At 39.9% G+C, this 23,729-nt stretch overlaps 1 protein-coding gene across 1 annotated transcript in view; it reads left to right on the top strand.

Annotated features, from left to right (window-relative positions):
• LOC118241325 (CD209 antigen-like) overlaps positions 1-22,999 on the top strand; it is a 38,311-nt gene extending 15,312 nt beyond the window's left edge. The window contains exons 4-7 of the mRNA XM_035525975.1: positions 21,448-21,678; positions 21,799-21,938; positions 22,483-22,583; positions 22,870-22,999. Of these exons, the coding sequence (XP_035381868.1) occupies positions 21,448-21,678; positions 21,799-21,938; positions 22,483-22,583; positions 22,870-22,999 (602 nt within the window). The remainder of the gene's footprint in view (positions 1-21,447; positions 21,679-21,798; positions 21,939-22,482; positions 22,584-22,869) is intronic.
• The last annotated feature ends 730 nt before the right edge of the window (positions 23,000-23,729 follow it).

Genomic DNA, 23,729 nt, shown 5'->3' with positions numbered 1-23,729 from the left:
ACTTAGGTCTACATACACACATAAGGACTTCTTTTAAGGGGACAATAAAACACTCTGAAAGTCATTCTGGACAAGCATGTCTCTGTTTCCCCTGTTTTTCTCTCTTTACACCAATGAGTGTCCCTCTGATAAACGTATAAACTCAATTAAACTTATGAAGTTGGTAGATGACACTACTCTGGTTGGGCTCATGCAAAATAATGATGAGTCCATGTGCTGGAAGGAAGAAACATGGCTGGTGTCATGATTTGGAGCTAATAATCTGAAGCTAAACACCCAAAAACTGGAGATGACCATAGACTTCATAAACCCACTCCACTGCCTCCTCTGGAAATACACAGTTCAACAGTCAGCAGAGCAGAGTCCCACACATTTATGGGCACCACCATTCAGCAAGATCTCTAATGGGACAGACACAGCACTACCGTGGTGAAAAAGGCCCAGCAGTGGCTGTATTCTTGCATCAACCCCCAAAATTTGGGATGCCTTAGGCACTACTGGTCCAGCTTTACGCTGCTATAATAGAGTCCATCATCACATCCTCCATCTCCGTCTGGTTTGGCTCTACATCTTCTCACACAAAGCACAAGCTGCAGTGAACAGTACAAGGGGCAGACAAAAGCATTGGCTATCAGATGCTCACCCTCAAAGACCTCTACACAGCTAGAAAAAGGAAGAGGGCAGGGTGGAGCCTTCACACCCCAGTCAGTCTTACTTCCAGCAGTTTACATCACAATGGAGACCAAGAGTGAGAGCCCTTAACACTTAAAACATTGTCATTACATGCTGGTGGTGGAGCTAAATGGCAGATCTGACAGACACATTTTTCTGTACATTTTTCTTTTTCTTTTTGACTTTTCTTTAATATAATTATCCTATTCAATTTTAATTTTAGTCCAACTTATTAAACACATCTATGTACTCATAATCCCAATTTGGGTCTCCCTGACCATCCCTTATACAGGTTGTGGCCTGCCTCATGTGAGCTTCCTCAAAAGAGCCCTTCTGTAGATAGGTTTGGCCAAAATAAGAGCTGGACCCCTTGGTCCAAGCAACTAGGTTATCTACCTATGAAGCATTACATTCTAATAGACCAATTCTATCCATCCAAACCCTTGGACTCTCCCCTGGATTAGGTTTCACAATGTTACCCCCATTTTGTTTGAAGAACAACTAGGATGAGTTTGGGACTGGTCTTCATTCATTGCCTGGCCGAACTAGCACAGATAACCCCCCCAAAAAACTAGTGTGTCTCCTCAAGACTGCAGATTCTGAATGCAGAATTATATGCAATATGCAATATGCAATTATATGCAAACTCTAGCACTTATTGTTTATAGCACTTATGTATTTTGCACTTCTAGCTATCAGCATTCATCCCTGTATTCTACAGTATTCTAGTTCATTGGTATGTTTAATTCTAACCTACTGTACTGCACTTGGATATACTCTATGAGTAAATGACAAAGCACTTTTGTAAGTCGCTCTGGATAAGAGCGTCTGCTAAATGCCGTAAATGTAAATGTTTAGTTTATCATGAATTCTCAAACTCGCCATGTTAGTAATTTCACCCTGGACAGTGACAGTGACTACTCTGGATTTGCCCCTAATAAATCTCGCTCTTTTCAGCAATTGCATCCGCCTCCTTACCGCTCCTCGTTACACTTCCTCAGCCTACTATATTTAAATTAAGACTCACTCAACAGCAGTTTAACGCTGCGCTTTTTTTCTCTGTATAAAATTACATAATTTCTGCTGTTTCAGCAATAAAGGATTTGGGTACTCATTCCACCGTTCTCTAAATTCCCATCATGCTAATGCACAGAGGTTTTGGTATGGAGAATTTATCCCCATCTATAGGAGTAGGTCTCATGGAATACACCACTTTTCTACAAAGTTGGCGAGAAAGAATCCATCAGTTTCACCACTGTTTATGTCCATAGATACTGCAATTATACAAATTCATATTCATTACAGCTCAGCCTTTTTTACAACTAAGGTGCTCATCAACATGACTCTCAAGAAAATACCAAAACCCATAACTGCCACTCTAACACAATGACACAAGTTGTTGTGTTAACAACTGAGCTCTATGAGCGGAGTAATTTCTCTCCTTGTGTTGAAATTAATAGGCATGTGTTAAACTCATTCATGAGCATGTTTTAACTACATTCAATATTACCCTAGCTGTAATATTTTGAATCTTGTAACCATGTGGCATCATGACAACTGCGAGTCAGAATAAACAGGAGACAAGCCGTAGTATAACCATTTAAAAAACAACACACTTACAAAAGTGGCATGCATTTTTGGCGGAACAGAGTCCATCCCCTTCAAGTTAGTTGTAGAAAGTTCTCACATTTTAGACCAACGTACATTGTAGGACAACTTCCTGTTGAGCTGGATATTAGAGTTTTAAGCAGGTTTCTGTTTTGTAGGAGCACAGTAACGCAGCTGGATGATTCCACCTGTCGTGGTAATCTCTAATAAAGAGTCAAAGTCGTCCTTACATGTTCAGAGAAGATTTACTTCACTAACAGTAACACTTTTGTTCTGTATCAAGGACAAAAACCTGCAGACAGTTTCAGGGTGCGATTTCAAGTTCTGAAAAGAAGTTTCTAATTACTGGCACATTTAAACACAACTCACAAACAAAGACATTACATGTTAAAATCAATCTCTACATTTTTGACTCAATATATATGAATTTCTCTACATATTTGACTCATTATATTTGAATTTCTCTACATATTTGACTCAATATATATGAATTTCTTCTACATTCCACATCCCCCCTTTTATCATTTTAAGATAAACATCTAACAGGAAAAAAGACACAGAAGAATTCAGTCCAGTTCAATTTATCATGTCATAAACTATACATTGAAGAAGACTAAGGCTGTTTATGTGAGGGACAGGGCCTCTGTGTAATGGCGAACCAAAAAGACTGAAATACACTACATTCCTGCTATTTGTAAATAGTGTTTGTCCATTTTACAGAGTAATTAGAAGTTTTTCATCAGGGATGTCAGCAAAAGGTGGATTGTAGTCTTCCGTAGGAAGGGGTGGCCAGTATGGAATGTCCTCTGGATTGATCTTGATTAGCTGGTAACCATCTCCCACTATACCTTTTATTGATCTGGTGATGCACTGCCTAATCAGCAAAAAGATGTAGGAGCAATGTAACAACCAATTACATTGTCGACAAGTGTGATGTCTTTCGTTCCAGCAGAAGCAGAGAGACAACATGATTAACCAAGAGAGTCAAATCATAATATCCTACATTATTTCTGTAGGCCACCACCACCTTTTCTGCTGCGGCTCCTAAGCACACCGGAAGACCAGCTGCTACCGGGTCCAACTTGCTTGAAAAGTATGCCACTGGTCTCAGCCTGTCCCTGTGTTTCTGCAAAAGAACGGAAGTCATACACCCTTTCTTTTCATCAACAGTTTGTACAAATGGTTTACTAGGATCAGGTAAACCTAAAGTAGGAGTTGACTGTAGAGTTTGTTTTAGCTCTTCCAAAGCTTTACTTGCTTCCTCAGACAAGGTGACTTGTGACGATGTGCTGAGTGAAGTGCCATGCACCATCTCTCTAATAGGAACTTCCAGGGTGGAGTAGTTAGGAATGAAGGTCCTGCAGTAAGAACACATGGCCAAGCATGATAGTACTTGTTTTACCATGACAGTTGTTGTTAAGCGCTGACATTTTTATTGCGGACACTGCATGTATATAAGCAGATATTTCTTCATCTGTTTCCATCTTCTTGTTGTCCCTGATTTTTCTTCAAAAGAGTGGACATCTTCCAGTTAGCTAGACTCTCTCTCCAGATACCATTTTGAACAGGTAAACGTCGGTTGGCCCTAAATGATGGCTTTGGCTCAACGTCCACGATAAAACGTCAAACTATTGGCTGTGGAAAAACAACCAGTTTAAGACAAGACATGGGGTGTATAAAGATACCACACAGCACCACGAAAGAGCTTAAAGGTACCGCTTGTCCAAACAGACTTTTTGGGGATATGAATAAGCATAAAATGGACAAATAAGACACATGAAAATGACCATTGCCAGATTGAAGGACAACTGATATTCAAGTAAATTATATTCAAAGGTATTTCAACATGGACATCACCCCCGTGTGGTGATCTGTGTTAACTCTGAGTGAACATGTTAATAGAGTTATGGTCACTGCACAATATTTTCTTTTTTAACCTATCTTCCCTCCTTTTTAAACAAAGTAAAAGCCAACATGAAAAAAATGTGTGTGTGTGTGTGTGTGTGTGTGTGTGTGTGTGTGTGTGTGCGTGTGTGTGTGTGTGTGTGTGTGTGTGTGTGTGTGTGTGTGTGTGTGTGTGTGTGCCATTGTGTATTTTATATATATGCACTTTGTTCCCTTTGTTGTGTTTCACTGATAACTAGGGAGTGACGACTTTTTGTTTGGGGTGTGGGTTTGCTCTGTGTTTTCCACCTAGTGTAGTTGTATGTGTATTTTTCTTTTGTCTGTTTAGGTTTAGTGAGTGTCTTTAGGTTTTATAGTGTGGATTTGTTTATTTTGGCCTGGGTCACTCCTGACGTTATAGTCCAGTGTCACACTGTCTCTTATATATATATAATCTCACACTGTCTGTTGTACAATACACTGTATATCATTGAACTGTTTTGCTTTGTCGCTTTCTGACCTCATTTCCATCACACACTTGATTTGCCGTTTTTCTCACACTTCCTGTTACGGCCTGGAGACTGGACAGTCATAACAATTTTCATTAATACATTTACAAATATTATAAATAAGCATTTAAATATTATCTTGGAGATGATTTAATCGGGGTGCTTGTTCATAAATCTTCACAATGCTTATCTAGGATTTGTTTATGCCAGTGTTGTAAATAAGACAAAAATATGATCTCATTCTTTGAGAAGCTTTAAGAATATGGGCCTAGATTTAGTCAAATCAAAATTTTGTTAAGCCTTTTTTAGTACCTCAACACCACCTATTTTTCACACACATACTATTAGCTTTACTCTTTGAGCAAGTTGTATGCCAGTAATTTTATGTTTCATTACATCAGTGGTTTTATACACTGAAATATCCTGCATAGAACATGACCTGTGAGAGGCTGGTTACGAGATCACTCAGTTATGCTGCACAAAACAGTACTTTTGACAATGGGACATGTATTAATTTATTAAACCTTCACCTGTGCCATGAGATGATCCACAGTCTTCATTTGTAGATATAGACAGTGCAGATTTGGCCCCTTCTAAAAGCTGTACATTACACCCACAAGAGCTGCAAAACTTTGGTGTTTGTTCCAATCTGAAGCAACAGAAAGGACAAAACATTGTGATTTGAAAACAGAAGAAAATGGAAATATAATGCTCTGTGTACGCTGACCAAACATGCTGCAATGAACAGGTGGTGCATTTCAGATGTGCAGATTGTAGGGACATTCTGTTTCATGAATTCTAATGTTTTCTTTAAATACCTAAATTATGTTATTACCTTTCTATTATTATTTTTGCACTGTTGGAGTAGATCTGTATATATCTATGGTAAACTGTAGACCTCAGTAACAGGCCTGCTGAATTGTGTTAAATGGGATTTATATAAGCATTTATAAGGATGCGATATGTACAGCCTAGCATAAATAAAAGCGTAAGAATGTATAGCATGAATAGCCAGCTATGATAAAACCATGGTAACCTAAAAACTTACTTTTCACTTGGTTGTTGCTGCTTCCCGCTGGTCTTATTGAAGTCCACCCCACACCTTGTCCTCTGGAAACAGCACTTCTGTTGTGTTGGATTTGAAGCATTTCTGAAGTTGCATGTGCATTCTGATTTTGCACCGGGTTGTGTTGTCGTTTTGAAGAATGTGCTTTTTGTATTTGCGGCATGTTTGTGAAATGTATTGCAAGTGTTGACATTTTGATGAATATGCTTTCTGTATTTGCAGCGCGACGGGTCTTCCCTGCAACTGTAGTGGGTGTGAAGTGTGAATCAAGTTCCACCTTTGCTAAAATGAAAATATAAATAAAACATTTTCTCTCTTGGGCTTTATGTATGTTCTTTAGAAAGGCTTTTCTTTTGCCACGTTTTCAGTTAAGTGCTCATACTTAAACACAAATGCATTTCCCTAGCGATGACTTCTTGGAATTGAAGTCCAACAGAAACGCATGCTTTATCCTACTTTATATAAAGCAGAACTAATTTGCGGATTGATGCCTACTGTGTTTTCCAGTGTCAACTCATGTTCTCCATATGGTTAAATATTTTCATGAATGGTTTGCATATACATGAATTCTTGATTTATGTCTGCCATAAGCTACATGACACAATTTTAAAGCTACGTTTACCAAAGTCTACTGTTTTCCCCCAGTTAATGCGTATATGTACTACTATATAACAAATATTTCATAGATATAAACAATAATAGCAAAACCTAGTGGAACCTACACCAAGGTGATTGGCACAAAAGAAGTGAAAGACCTCACATTATTATTTTTAAATCTCATTCTTTCTGGATTTACAGAGGAGTCACAGGTGAGCAGCCTCCAACAGAAAACATGACATCCATCCTGCTGGAAAGAACAAACACAAAGGTGTTTGACATGAGAAGAAGTGATCTGAAATTCTCACAAACTGCTTTTAAACTTGTTATATGTGCATCATGTTCAGATGGTAACACTACAAGTTTGCTGTATATGATCTTTGTCTTTTTTCTTTTTCTTTTTTAAATTCTCCTCCCTTAGATGTAGAGTTTTATTCATGGTACATTATGGGCTGATTAAGAAGGTGTGGTTCTTCACAGTCAAGCATTTCCTCATACTAAGCTTGGGTGCTGTGTGTGCTGAGTGTTGAGCAAAACTTGGCTGGCCACTGGAGGTGTGTACAGGGAAGGAGAGTGAGCTGAGTTTGATCCCAGTGACGAGTCCCTGTCGGGCCTGCGGGGCTGCCTGTAACTCTGGCCCTCATCTATCACTGTGCTCGGGAGCTCTGCTGCAGGTGTGGACAGTGCAAGGCAGATGAGCCAGCACTGTAGCAGTTGAGCTGCATACCCATGTGCACATATCTGTTATGTACATTCAAGTACTTTACACAGACAGTGTGCTGCAAATATGTTTTCATAAAAATCAGCACTCATTGCATCACACAGCATGCAGAAAATGGAGAGGGATGTTCAGGCACTGCATGCTGCAGTCATTTGTCATAGAGGCACTTGCACAAAATTGCTACATCAGTTAAACTTTACACTGTATGTGTGTGTATGTGTGTTTGACCTTGTGCATGGCACCTACTTCTCTGGATGGATTTTTATGTGGGCTGATACAACACATAATGATGGCAGATTTACAATGAAAGTGAAAGTTTGGATTGATGTGTTGAGACCTGGACTTGGCGAGATGCAGGTCTTTCCGCGCAATTAGTGCAGATGAGTTGTTTTTCTTTGAATTTATTTATTTCATTGCTGCCATAGCAACAACTGGCAATGCAAACAGATGTGTCATTAATTCAGTGACTCTACCTCAACCTGGATTGATTAACCATGCACGGCTCACCAGAGACTGTGATATATATAACATCCCAAAGTGTACTTAATTCTGAGCAAAATCTAACTAGCCTCATTACTGCTGAACTATGAGGGGCCATTTAGGGAGAAATCAGGGAAACACTACTTGTACATACATATAAAACATTTTCACATAAATAGCCTGCTACTTACATTTGCTTTTCGTTGTGTTTAATTTGATTTCGTTGTGTTTAATTTTTAACTCAGCTGCGTGCCATGAGACACAAGTTAATCTGAGCATTTTTTGTTCTAGCTGCAAGATAACGCCGACTTAACCTAGCCATGTTTTACAGTTAGCTTGAAACAATTGAGGTTCATCGCTAGATGGTGCTGTTCTCTCTTTTTTGTTGTAGTTGTTTTATTGATCAGGAAAAACCTATAAAATAGATGAGGTGGACGTCTTCTATGTATGATATGGCATTTGAGTGTATGAGTGAATGTTACTATGTAAATGTCTAAGAATTTGTAGATAAGATTATTATGAGATTATTTATAATCAAATGACTACACTATACAACCACATCTTCCGTTTATTTACATATTTTACAGATATTTACAGATATTTATATTTTATTTACAGAGCAGCTCCTCATTGGTTCGGATCAGAAGCTTCTTTTTGATGTCCTCTTTCTCCAGGTACTCCTACAGGTTAGTGATCTCCTCCGCCAACCGCCTGAGGGCAGAAGAGACTTGGTGTGAAGCGTAGCCTGCTGTTAAAGGCTACAGATATATTAGATCTGTGAGGCTAACAGCGCTTATTATATGAAGCCTTATAGAGGTCATTTGGAATTATCTCATTCAATGTAGCTGAAATAAGCACACTGCTTAAAACAGGACAGCCTGGACACTGAAGAAGAAACCACACACAAAAAAAACCCAACAACATTAATGTGAAATTTGTTATGAAATACTGGAAGAACACTTTGAAAGCCAATACTGTGCAGTAAGCGAAGCAGACCAAGTACAAGGAAGACCTGGTTAACTGTAGAGATATTCAAGCTTCAGTGTTAGACAGCAAACATTAAATTGACCGAGGTTGTCCTGTAAATTACAAATGTTGTAGCCTTACATTACCTCATATGCAATCATCTCATCACATGAAAATGGAAAACAGAAAGAAAAAATGATGCATTTGGATAGCAAGTCCACATGTGAAGTACAGACTGCATGGATGAGTAAGTCCAAACTGCTGACATGCGTTCTGCTTGAGGCAGCGCGTGCAGGAAAACTGCTATTGGCACGTCCCTCATTTCTGAGGTGATTATCATTGCTCTTCTAAGACAGACATCTGTTTTTCCATATTTGCAGCCAGCCTCCAGTGCAGATTAATTAACATGAACATTAACTTTAGGCTATTACTGTTGTCTCCTTTTGTATTGTTTACATCTGAATCAGTGTGCCACATGAAGCATTGTTCTTTTGCCCATGCAGGGTTAAAGTTACGTGTTTAAGGTCAGAGTCAGGATCAGAGTGAATGACAGTATTAGGTGGACAGCTTGTGTCAGGCAGACGTGTGGCACAAATGCAAATACATATGAAATCACTTCAAGAGGAGGTAGGTACTGAATTCATGTAAAACAAACACAGCAGCGGTGGAATGTGAATTATGCTATGTGCAGTGGATCCGGTGGCAGAAGGTGAGGCCTGAGAGCAAGATGGAGACACTGCAAAAGTACATCCAGTGCAGAGACACGAAGAAGAGCAGACAGCCGCACACGCACTCCGCAACCGTGGTGACCGCCTCTGCCTGCTCTGGCACCAGCGCTCCATCTTCCGGCTTTTATTGCTTGTGTGGGGAGAGACATGCAAGCGTGCAGGGTGTGTGGATGACTGAGTCATGGAGTGCCTTTGACTGACTCTTGTCTGGTGTCTGAAGTTGCTCCTTGTGGCTGTATGCAAGCGTCTCCAGCCATTTCCGTGGGGTGAACTTCTGCACAGCAGTGGGGAAGATCATGGAACAGTGGAAGGAGGAGATGAGGAGGAGATGCTGGACAGGGTCAGTGATCTGTTCTCTGTGTTGTGAATGAGCACTGTTTCATAATCATTTGTAGTTTTAAAAGTGAATGATTACTGTTTAATACTATATCATACTTCACAAAGTGAATGAGCACTGATTTATTCTGTTTGTACTTCTCACCATGTGATGCACATGGTGCACACTGATTTATTCTGCTTTGTACTTCACTTTGTGAATGAGCAGATTTAAAACACTTTGCATTTCACAAATTGAATGACCAGCAGTTTATTCTGCATTCTATTACACAAAGTGAATGGGCACTGATCTAAACCACTTTGTTCTTTAATAAAGTGAATGAGCGTGTTTGTGACTTGTTGTTAATTAGACAAAATATGCTTACAAAAGATGCACTTGTTATTTTGATTGATATTATTTATTTGATGAACAATAAACGAGTGCTATTCAAACAGGTCAGTTTCCCGTGTATAAATCGATTAAATTAACTTAATTCAATTAACATTCAATTAAGTCAAAATTATTATTATTAATCTTATTCTTAAATGATTATCCACATTTAACATTATATATAATAATGGGTTATATTTTTTAAAATGATGATAAACAACATGAAGGCAATAAAAATCAGACATTCATCTGCTGAATTTTTGCATGCAATCTTAATCATGATTAAAAATATAATTACACACACGGAGGTAGCGTATATACTGATTCTTGTTTAACAGCAAGAAACACATGCCTACTTGACATGCATGCTCAATTGCACATGGCTACTTAGCATATGAAACAACATCTGACTCTCTATCGCCATAGTCCTGCCTCCTTGCCAGAGAGGTCACAGAGGTGACCTGAGACAGGAATTTGGGCAGATTCTAGGTTCTGGGTGAACTGTGGGTCCAGGAACGCCAGGGACGGAGCAAATGAGATCGGGTGCCTCCGGACTGGCCACAGAGAAGATTGGCCCCCATCCGTTGTGCATAAAAAAGCTTGCTCTTCTCCGCACGTGTGCCCGCCTCCTAACCGCTCACCGTTACACTATGAACGTGGAGATACAACTAGATAAAAGCACATGATTACTTTTGATTCTCTAGGAGGAGACCTGCAGGGAGTCTATACTCCAGACTGGCTGCTGTGTGTTCTCCTGCTGGCTGCAATCACAGTTTGGTGGGTCACGTTCACTGCAGAGAGAGACCAGTTACAGAGCAGCTACTAACAACCTGACTATAAAGAGAGAAACCAGTTGCACATCAATTATAACTACATACTGTAGAGAGAGAAAGTGTATAAGGGGAGTGAGAAGGACTCAGAGGAGGCTTAAATTTGGTCCTGTTTTTTTCTGCTCTCTTTCCAGGACTTCTCTTCAGTAGAGATGTAGTAAACACTGGACCTAAAGTATCTCCAGCCTTGTTTAATGGCCTCTTAACGGTATTTCCGGAGAAATATAATCAATGAGTTGGTAAACTATTTCTCAGAACATTACTTTAAGAAAGAAACACATTGGTGATGTTCACAAATGATATACAGCACTGAGCAAAAATCTTTAAAATCTTGTTTATTATCTTAAAATCATGTTTATTTTGCATATAACCACTGTAGTACACAGGCAAACATTACTATATCATTAATGCAAAAAATATCTTTGTAATAAAATTATTATTAGGATAAAATGTGGCAAGAAAGATTTTTCATTTGCTTTTAATACTTCAAGCCTGTTGCACCTCCAGTGGAGCCCAAGCGACATGTAAAATCTTTCAGCATGATAATGACAATCACAATGACACTCCTGCTGTCTATATATGTACACATACAGGAAGAGCAGCACAGAGCCTCACTCTCAATATAACTGCTGAATTACAGAACAAAGCAAAAAATCGCTCGGTGACATTGTAACATGTTTTAAGTAAATCAACACTTATTACCCATATAAGAAGCTTCAGATACCATTTTCATGGATGCTCAAGACTTTTACACAGAACTGTAACAGCCTGGAAATGTTCACTTAACAGGTTGAGAAAACATTCTTTGGAGTCCCACTCTTTGTTTCTGTAGATTGTCTCTCTCTTCAGTCAGGCTGTTGACCCTGCTCTGTAGTTGGTCTCTCTCTGCAGTTAGGTTGTTGTAACCAGTCTGTAACTGGTCTCTCTCTGCAGTGAACTTGATCCACAGCACTGTGATTGCAGCCAGTAGGAGAACACACAGCAGCCCTAGACACAATGCAGTCAGTCTTGAGCATCTATTCCCTGCATTGTTGATTCCTTTATTCATACACATTTAAGAATTAATTTTTCAGGAAAAAAACAAAAAATCTCCACACCCCCAATCTCTGTCTAACTGTCAGTCTCTCAGTTACACACATGCACACATGCACACACCCACCTTCCCTTTCTTATATGACACTGGTAATAAACAACAAGAGCACTAATATAACTAATATATTCCCTATACCCTACCTCCAACACCAACATATTCCCTATACCCTACTTCCTAAACTAATATATTCCCTATACCCTACCTCCTACACTAATATATTCCCTATACCCTACCTCCTACACTAATATATTCCCTATACCCTACCTCCTACACCAACATATTCCCTATACCCTACCTCCAACACCAACATATTCCCTATACCCTACTTCCTAAACTAATATATTCCCTATACCCTACCTCCTACACCAACATATTCCCTATACCCTACCTCCAACACCAACATATTCCCTATACCCTACTTTCTAAACTAATATATTCCCTATACCCTACCTCCTACACCAACATATTCCCTATACCCTACCTCCTACACTAATATATTCCCTATACCCTACCTCCTACACTAACATATTGTCTCTATATATTTTTGCTCACAGTCGTGTATATCATACAGGCCCTTACTGTTCTTGGACTCCCTAAAGGAGAAATAAATGGTGATTGAACAGGCGCTTACACTGCAGCAGCTCAGAGACAAACGTGAGGAAGCAGGAGGACAATGTGGTTACACTGTCAGAATGACACACACACACACACACACACACACACACACACACACACACACACACACACACGCACACACTCTGTGGGTAGTCGCCTGCCAGCTCTGTGGCAAGGGGCGGAGGTGATGCCTTTAGCCATTCCGAGGCTGTCTGGAGAATGGATCTCAGACAGAAGATCTAACGCTGTTAATACTGGGGGAGACAAAATACAAAAAGTCACTCAAGGTGTTCCCCAGGTATCTGTCCTTGGCCCTCTCCTGTTCTTTATCTATATGCTGGCCCTTGGTCAGATTGTCCACAGGCATGGTCTTCATTTCCACTGTTATACAGATGACACTCAGATCTATATTAACACCGAGGCCAACACTACCCTACCATTTCCTGTTTTACTCTCCTGTATGCAAGATCTCAAGCAGTGGATGAGCATAAACTTCTAAAAACTCAATTCTGATAAAACAGAATTTCTACTTATTGACCTGAAGTCCAAAATATCAACATTTTCCAATCTTAAATTAAATATGGATGGTATCTTGATCAGTTCCTCATCCACAGTTATGAAAATTGGCATACTCTTTGACTCCTCTCTCTTTTAAACCCCACGTCACGTCTCAGGTCAAAAATGCCCCTTTTCACCTCTGTAATATTGCCTATCGAGCCACGGCCCCGAGACCAACGCCAAATGGAGAGGCCAAAGCACCAAATGACCCGACACGGGCCAGCACGAGCAAGACAGAGGGGGGAAGGACCGGCACCAAAAACATCAACAGACACACAGACACAGAGACGGACACACTAACAGACACACAAACACAGAGACGGACACACTAACAGACACACAAACACAGAGACGGACACACTAACAGACACACAAACACAGAGACGGACACACTAACAGACACACAAACACAGAGACGGACATGCTAACAGACACAGACACCAAAGGGACAAAACATCTGGTACAAACAATGTGACGGGAACAGACACAGTGACATTAGTAACAATAGTAACATTATTTAACAAGTTAACAAGTCCAGGTAAGATGGCGAGAGCCCCGGGCTGTTCCCCAGTTGTCAGCTGGGCTGCAGGCTAACCCGCCTGTGGGGAATTGCCCCTCGCCGATTTGGGGGGTGGAAACTTTGCTGTCCCACCACAGGGGGCGCACCAGCCACCTTGCCCATCTCTGGAGTGGACACTGGTATCGCCTCTTTCCTGCCTCTCAATGAGCAGTCAACACCACCTATGACCAGGAAGTGACCATCTCCCCACGCATACGGCAATGGCTGGTTCAACAAAGCCTATAAAAAGAACAAGAGAGATAGAAAGAAAAGTGGAACCAAGAGAAAATGGAACACACACACACAAAAACATACACACAAACACACACACACACATACACACACAAAAACATACATACACACACACACAAACACACACACACACAAACACAATCATACACACACACAAACACACACTAATTCACAGCCTGTTCTAAAAGGAGCCTGTTCTATACATCTTTTACATGACTAACATGTATCCATTAAGGCATTTCATCTGTCACAGGACATGGTGGTCCACACAACTCCTCACCTGGTTTCCTAGGGAGCAAATGTTTGATTAGCACCTCATCTGCAGGTGTGTTGGTTGACCTGTGGGAGGTGGAAGAGAGGCAGCTACATTAGCTTGTCTGCTTGTTGATTTGTTGATCTGAGTGACTGTGTACTCTGTCACAATCGTGTCCATGTTGACATCAATCTTTGGGCCTGGTTTTCCTCTGACCCACGGTGCTGAGAACGGGCACACCATCAAATGTTCAAAAGGAGACAATTTTTTTGTTGCATTCAATCATTTGCATATCATGCTGCACTGCTGCTTCTCTGTTGCATTGCTTTATTTAATCCGATATTAATATTAACAATTAATCATCAATAGTGTCTGCTGTTAATATTATCAAACCAGCACGGGTCAGTGGCTACAGTATGTGAGAGGAAGGTGTCAGTACAGTCCGATGGACCGCTCAATGGCCTCACTGTCCCCTCTTTTGGTTCAAGTTTGTCTACTTCATCAGCCAATAAATTCCTAGTGGCCTCCTGACTGGACCCTGGGGACTCGTGTCTCTTAATTTTTACTATAACCAATTTTGTTGGCAGATTACACGCACACAAAAGATCAGAAATAAGTTTGTAATGGGAATTGTGCTCATCATCAGCTGTGTGAAAGCCTCTTTGTGACCAAATTCAACCAACGTCATGTGCAACACCAAATGTGTAGCAACTATCTGTATAGATTGTTAGTGGGTGATCTGTGTACGGAGAACATGCTCTAATTAAACTGACAAGTTCAGCTGCTTGTGGTGAATTTTAGGGAAGTGCCTGGGCTTCTAAAAAATTGTTGGGTAGATGTCAAACAGCATAACCGTGAAGAAATAACATCACTGGTTTAGAACAGGAACCATCAACCATTAACACTTTGTCCCATAATTCTAAAGGTCAAGATCCAATCTGTTTGCAGATTGTTCCACAACTTCTCTTGAACAGTCATATGTTTCAGCTAAGAACTCAGGCAAGGATAGCATTTGATGTAAGTATTATGTTGTTGACTGAGGCTTTAATAGTTAAATTACTTGTGCATGTCAAAATATTTTTGTAGCCTCTTCGCCTTTGTGCCATCATGTGATGTGTTGATAATATATTGAGAATCACTAACACCTGATGTGAAGTCTAGAAAGTTAAGGATGTGATAAAACAACTGTTTCTGCATCCGTGATCGTAATAGCTGCTGCTGCCACAGCTCATAGTCAGGCAATTAAGCCTCGCACTACTGCATCTAAGGTTTTGGACAGGTATACCACAGGCCTGAGCTGCCCATTGTGTTGCTTGGTACACATATTGATGGCAGTCCCTGAATGTTCATGAGTGTATAGATGAAAAGGTTGTGTATAGTCAGGCAATATAGTCAGGCAGAAAAGGCAATATCTGGATCACTCAAACAGATTACAGGCAGCTGATTGTTTTTGGAAACAAAACTGGCACTCACTTACTCCCACAGAATTAATAATTGCACCTGAAACAGGACCTTCATTGATTGCTGCTAGTTGATGAAAAAGTTGCTGTAGCATCAACCAAAAACTAAATTAGGACCATGTATGCATAATTCTTGGAGTCAGTTTTCCTGTAACTAATGTCATAATTTCTGAAAACATACTTGGGGCACATTCTGCAGACAGGCCTAGTTGCTGTTTAATTTCCAGACAGCGCGCTCTCCAGTATGTGTTTTAGGTTCTTAATTTTTTGCCCTATTTAGTTTGTGCGTCTGACTGTTGTTTAGAGTCGTTGGACTTTTTTTCTACAATCCCTAACCCATCGTCTACTTTACCTTTATATTGTTTGACTTCTCAGTTCTGCGTGTTCAACGTTGTTTAGGGTTAGGGTTAGCGTTACATCCCCGGAGCTTGTCAAGCGCAGGATAGAGGAGTTCCTGGCATTGTACCTATGAGAGCACAACCTGGTGCTAATTAAAATGCATACTCCACAATAATTTTTCTATAACACTGTAGTGGTTTTAACACTTTTAATAAATTGTCAGTTACAGTTGATAAGGTTAATTGGGGTACCATCCTGATTAACAGGGAACACTTATTAATTTTAATTGATTTATAAATTATTAATAATTTAGTCTCCACTCATGGAAGTCGTGAGTTCAATACATGATTATTTCTTGTCTACCAAACATTATAATATCACTCTTGACTCATAGACATAATAACTAAGGGATGTTAATTGAATAAGCAGAGATAAGAAAAACATTCACTACAATCACTAAGATTCTACCAATGACCAGGAGGAGTATTGAGTTTACTAGTATCACTGTAATAACAATCATAACAATGCAACCAAGCCAGAATTAACACACATGATTCGTTGTGGATAAAAGTAGCAAACTTGGCTAATAAAGAAGAAAGAAACAAAAAGGAAAAGAAATTGAACATTTACACATTTTACTATGTGTAATAACCACACAGTCCTCAGGACTGCACCCTACAAAACATTTACACATTTTACTATGTGTAATAACCACTCAGTCCGTAGTACTGCACTCTAGAAAACATTTACAGATTTTACTATGTGTAATAACCAAAGAATCCTCAGTACTGCACTCTACAAAACATTTACATTTATGGCAATGAGCACTTTTATCCACTTTTAAGTAGCTTACAATTATGACTAATGCAATTCAAGCAACTGAGGATTAAATGGAGGCCTTGGTCATCTAAACCCTCCAATTCCAATGTATCAGCTGGACATCCATGATGTGAGTCTGCTGTTTCACTACATCCTAATGGTGTCTGTTGGACTGAGATCTGAGGAGGACATTTGAGTACAGGGAACTCACTCTAATGTTCAAGAAGCAGTCTGAGATGATTTGCACTTTATGACACGGTGCCTTATCCTACTGGAAGTATCCATGAGTGGACGGTACACTGTGGTCATAAAGGGATGGACATGGTCAGCAGCAATACTCAGGTAGGCTGTGGTGTTTAAAGGATGCTTAATTGGTATTAAGGGGCCCAAAGTGTGCCAAGAAAATATCCCCCACCCCATTACACCACCACTATCAGCCTGAACTGTTGATAGGGCAGGAAGGATCCATGCTTTTATGTTTCAACTGTTGCTCACTGGATAATTTCTCTTCTTCTGACCATTCTCTGTAAAGCCTGGAGATGGTTGAAAATCCCAGTAGATCAGCAGTTTCTGAAATACACAGACCAGCCTGTCTAACACAAATAAACATGCCATGTTCAAATACACTTAAATCACTTTTCTTCCCCATTCTGATGCTCAGTTTGAACTTCATGTCATGTGTACATGCCCAAATGTATTGATTTGCTGTCATCTGATTGGCTAATTAGATATTTGCATTAATGAGCAGTTGATCAGGTGTGCCTAATGTAGTGGCTGGTGAGTGTATATTGACAGAATTACATTTAAATTTACATTTACATTTATGGCATTTATCAGACACTCTTATCCAGAGCGACTTACAAAAGTGCTTTGTCTTTTCCTCAGAATATATCCTAGAACAGTACAGTAGGTTAGAGTCCAACATACCAATTAACTAGAATACTGTATAAGTACAGGAATCAATGCTGATGCCTAGAAGTACAAAATACAATAGGTCTATCTTAAATAATGATAAGTGCAATAAACAATAAGTGCTAGAGTTTGTTACACAACATAGTAAACAATACCCTACAATAAGTCCTAATTTACTCAGTCAATATAGGAACGGGGTCAGTTGTCCTTTAAATATTCTGCCAATAGATGGGTCTTCAGTCTGTGTTTGAAGACTGCAAGGGACTCTGCTGTCCTCACAGCAAGTGGGAGTTCATTCCACCATCTTGGAGCCAGGACAGAAAATAGTATCACTGCTTGTCGTCCATTAGTCCTGAAGCAAGGTATTTCAAGCTAAGCGGTACTTGAGGTTTGAAGTACTTGATGTATGGATCAGGCTTTGACCATTGTCCTCATTTATGAAGGGCCTGGTCCATTTTTGGCTTTGTAGGCAAGCATCAAGGTTTTAAATCTGATGCGTGCAGCTATTGCGAGCCAATGAAGGGAGCGCAGCAGTGGAGTAACGTGTGAATTTCAGAAGATTGAAGAGCAGTCATGCTGCTGCATTCTTGTCAAGTTGTAGAGGTCTGATGGCTCTTAGAGGAAAACAAGCAAGTAGCGAGTTGCAGTAGTCTAGCTTTGAGATAACAAGAGACTGCACAAGCACCTGGGTAGCTTCCTGTGAGAGAAAGGGCCAAATCCTTCATATGTTACAAAAGAGAAATTTGCAAGACCGGGTTAGATTTGACACGAGTGGAGAACTAGAACTAGTTGTCCAGTTATGCCCAGGCTATGGGCAGCTTCAGATGGTGATACCAGGGAGTTCTCGAAGGAAACTGTGAGGTCATGGTAAAGGTTGGGAGTACCAGGGCTGAATAGAAGCTCGGTTTTACTGGGGTTGAGCTTCAAGTGGTGGGCTGTCATCCATGTCGCAATGTCAGTCAAGCATGCTGAGATACGTCTCGAGACCTGCGTGTCAGAGGGTGGAAAAAGAAATAATTGAAGGTCATCGGCATAGCAGTGGTAGGAGAAACCATGAGAATTTATTACATCATTAAGAGAACGAGTATACAAAGAGAAGAGAAGGGGGCCTAATAATGAGCCTTGTGGAACACCAGTGGAAAGTCTACATGGTTTGGAAGTGAATCCTCTACATGTCACCTGATAGGACTGTCCCTCCAGATTGGACTGAAACCATCTCCATGCAGAGCCAGTCACACCGAGCCTGGAGAGAATAGAGAGAAGAATGCTGTGTCAAAGGCTGCAGAAAGGTCTAGAAGAATCAAAACAGATGACAGTTTGGCAGCTTTAGCGGCATGAAGTTTCTCCGTCACTGCTATGAGGGCTGTTTCTGCAGAATGTGCCCGTGTGTAGCCAGACTGATTGGGATCATGCAGCTGGTTCTGGGTGAGGAAAAGAGACAATTGATTGTAAACTGCTTGTTTGAGGGCTTTTGAGAGGAAAGAGAGAAGTGAGACCGATCTGTAGTTGGTAACGTTGGAGCCGTCAAGTGTGGCCTTCTTGAGGATTGGTACCGCCCTGGCGGTTTTGAGTGCAGTTGGCACATATCCAGAAGGTAAGGAGTTGTTGATGGTAACAGAGATGAAAGGAAGCTGATCTCTTGCGACTGTCTGGAACAGAGTGGAAGGAATCGGATCCAGCGGGAATGTAGTTGGATTGCTGGGATGTAGCTGAAGAATTTCGTCTGAGGAGAGAGGAGAAAAAGAAATCACAGAGTTGTATGTAATGTGCTGGCCTGACTGCCGAAGGGTGTGGAGCAGGACGCACAGACTCTTTTGACATATCCGAACATTTAAGTACATAAAACATAGCGGCACTCACATATAACACAAGCAGTAAACGTGAACACTTAATGGTTAACAGTGAACAGAGCAATGAACATGACTACCTTTAACAATGACAACGCTACATCAACAATGACCAGCACCCAGTAGACAAGGACACTGGTTTCTATACAAACAAATATCCTCCCACTTCAGGTGGCAGGCCAAACCCTGTGACTCGCAGGAGGCGAACGTTCCGTGACAGCACCCCCTCCCAAGGGATGCGGCTCCCGACGCGTCCGTCCAATGAACACGAACCTCCAGGCGCTGTATAAACGTAAACACAAACAGAGCATGACAATTCCCAGTGCCCACCCAGTACCAGGCGGGCCAGGTGCTGGTAGATGTGGTAATGGACATAGATATGGTCGTGGACATATAGAGGACATAGATATGGTTGAGGACATATAGAGGTCCTAGATGTGGTTGAGGCACACAGACCAATGTTGTTCCCTCATTTTCATAAAAAAATTACAAAAAATTAATTCAGTGTCACATGATATGATCATAACGAATCTTCCCACAGAAGTCTTGGAACCCACATCTAACAGCCACCAGTGCCATGGAGGAGGATAACGAATATGAAAACCTTGAGAGCAACTATACAAACATAGACAACTACAATAACCTGCCAAGAGTACATGAGAGATTCTGCCTGGACACTGAAGTACAGAAACGAGGTAAATGTTCAGATCAACCACAGAATCAAAGGCAGAACAAAGTGAGAATTATTTAGGATCTATATCCCTCTGTAACCAAAGAGAAAATTAACAAATTTTTTAGTTGCCTAATTTCTTTAATTCCCAGTAAAATAAAGTACATCTTTTAAAAAATGACTGGATTTAATTAAAATAAATAAGGAATTAATGGTTGAAATGTTTGGTTTTGCTGCAGCAGAAACAAAAATCATTTTTTAAAATGTTTTTAAGAGTGAACAGTGTTAAAAAATGTAGTCCACACCTGTCTTAAGAACTCTCTTTGTGGAAACAGACTGTACATATGTTCCACTCAAACAAAAGAACAAAATCCTTTAGCCAAAAGTAAATAAAACTATTAAAACACTTAAATCATCAAAGAACTACTACAACACTTAAATCATCATTAAAGGAATGTTTTAGATTTTGTCAGATGTAGACTGAAATACATCTGCAAAGCAGACAGCTGGAACATGATGTTTTAAAAAAATAAAGCAACATTTCAGGCTTCTAATAGACAGAAGTTATGGGTTAAGAAGAAAATAGATAGTATTACTTGAGGTTTCTCGCACATAAAGTAGCAGTCAAAAGTTTGGACACACTTGACAGATGTGTGTTTTTAATAGTAATAAAGGCATTTTAATCTAATGGATTATGCTTAAATTTGTTTTCAAGAACAATAGAATTTGGGAAAGGTGTTAGCATATATACAAAATCATTTTTAAAACACAATTTTAGATTCAAATGATTAGTTCAAATGATTAGATTAGTTCCTCACCGTACAAGTGCTCTGCATATGTGAGAACATCTTCAAGACTGATGTAAAAGCATCGTAGGTTGCTGTCTCATGAAGCTGGTTAAGAGAACACCAAGAGCATGCAGAGCTGTCATCAAAGTATAGGAAAGTTACTTCAAATGATGCAAACTGTACAATAGACAATATTTATCATAGCATAATCACATATGTGTTATTTCATTTGTTTGATACCTTCCCTGTTTTGTTTTAAAGGAGAAAATATTAAAAATAAACAAAGAGTAGGTGTGTCCAGACTTTTGAATAGTACTGTACCATTGCAGTAGAATCTGAAAAGCAGTAGAGGAAGTCTAACTGTGTTGCTGTTGTAGTTCTCCCAGGCTGTGAGGCTGCGTCTGAGGGGAGGCAGGCGTGCTCTGGAAAACCAGCTGCAGTGTGTTTGGGGCTGCTGTGTGTTCTCCTGCTGGCTGTTATCATCGGCCTGTGGAAAAAACACGATGCAGGCAGAGACCAGTTACAGAGAGACTATGACAACATGACTAAGGAGAGAGACCAGTTACAGAGTAGCTATGACAACATGACTAAGGAAAGAGACCAGTTACAGAGTAGCTATGACAACATGACTAAGGAGAGAGACCAGTTACTGGACATTAACAATAATTTGACTTTAGAGAGAGACCAATTACAGAGCAGTTATGATAACCTCACTATGGAAAGAGATGCAATTCAGCAAAAACTGGGTGAGGATGAACAATATTAGTACTACCACAATGGAAAATATACACTTACTGATGAAAATGCATTATTTGCTAAAAGACAGTTTACAGTCACACCACTCTTCACTGTCTTTCTTTTTGAAGAGATGTGTTTTAAAGGTTGGAGGAAATTTGGAAGCAGCTATTACTACTTTTCTAATGGGAGAAAGAACTGGGCTGAGAGCAGGCAGTACTGTAGAGAGATGGGAGCAGATCTGCTGATCATAAACAGCAGAGAGGAACAGGTGAGGGGAGTGGAGAGAAGACCCTCAGATCTGATAGAAATCTCCTAATTCAACTACATTCTATAGACTGAGTAATCTAGATTATATGTTTAGACTATCAGCACAAATCTCCTTATTCAGATACATTCTATAGACTGAGTAATCTAGATTATATGTATACATTATCAGCACAAATCTCCTTATTCAACTACATTCTATATATTGAGTAATCTAGATTATATGTGTACACTATCAGCACAAATATCCTTATTCAGATACATTCTATAGATTGAGTAATCTAGATTATATGTATACATTATCAGCCCAAATCTCCTTATTCAACTACATTCTATAGACTGAGTAATCTAGATTATATGTGTACACTATCAGCACAAATCTCCTAATTCAGATACATTCTATAGACTGAGTAATCTAGATTATATGTGTACACTATCAGCACAAATCTCCTTATTCAACTACATTCTATAGACTGAGTAATATAGATTATATGTGTACACTATCAGCACAAATCTCCTTATTCTAATTATATTTTCCTTCCCTCCAGGAGTTCATAAAGGAGGTAAACATAGATGCCTGGATTGGTCTCAGTGATGCACAAACAGAGGGGATCTGGAAGTGGGTGGATGGGTCACCACTAACCACTGTGTGAGTAATACAACGTGCCTTTTTCACACATTTGTGAGTGTAGACTACACCCATACACTTTATTTTCCAACATCCTGTGGTCATTTTTCAATGGCATGCAGGGTGGATTAACTCACTGAAAACAACCTCAAGGATGCTGTTATGCACTGGTGCCATTTTGTGGTTAAAACAAATTAAATGCAGTGTGTTGAAATCTGTGTGCTGTAATATGTGAGCTGTAATCTGTGTTGTAATCTGTGTGTTGTATTCTGTGTGTTGCATTCTGTGTGTTGTGTGTTATTCCCAGATACTGGAGCACAGGGGAACCCAATGGTGCTCACAAAGATGAAGACTGTGCTGTCAATGAAGTTGTCTCTCTGAGTACGTGGAATGACATCCCCTGCTCATCCGAGGCAGGCTGGATCTGTGAACTATAGTTCCTCCCATGTGGCTTTAGACATTTACAACAGTTGGTTTCTAAAACCAGTATAATTTTGGAAGGGTGTTAGTCTATATATGAATTCATTTTCAAAACACACAATTTTAGATGCACCCTCAGTAAATAGTTTTCTTTCAGAACTTTAGTTCCTCACCTTACAAGTGCTCTGCAATTGTGAAAATGTATAATGGAAAAGCATCATAGGTGACTGTCTCATGAAGAAGAGAACACCAAGAGCATTTAAAAGAGTCATCAAAGTATAGGAAAACAAACAGGAACCATAGACCAGACTTTGGTATAGACCTTCAGTCTACCAGCCAAGTGCTCAACACTGAACCTCAAACACAGTGGAATGTTTCCTCTTACAAATACCACTCATGTTCTTTATCTTACTACATCCCTCAAAAATCTATCCAGTGTAGCTTTCTCTGTGTTTCTCTTTGTGTGAAGCAGATTAAAGACAGTCTGCTCTAAAGCATCTTTTCTTCAAGAGCAAACTTCACTGCATAGAAGGAGACCCTCTTATGCATAAAACTACTGAGTTAAGACCACACGCCTGTTCCAGGACAAAGACCTGTGTGCACTGAACACAGCTCTTAATGGTGCATTGTAAAGGTGTATGTAGGAACAATGTTGCATTATAAAGTTGTTACCACAATGTTACTAAACATGTTCAAGTATGTAAATATATATATGTAGAGAAAGAGATACTTTTTCATATATAAACT

Source organism: Electrophorus electricus, chromosome 5 (assembly GCF_013358815.1).
Source record: "Electrophorus electricus isolate fEleEle1 chromosome 5, fEleEle1.pri, whole genome shotgun sequence".
Lineage (NCBI taxonomy): Eukaryota > Metazoa > Chordata > Actinopteri > Gymnotiformes > Gymnotidae > Electrophorus > Electrophorus electricus.
This window is presented reverse-complemented; position numbering and strand designations above follow the sequence as displayed.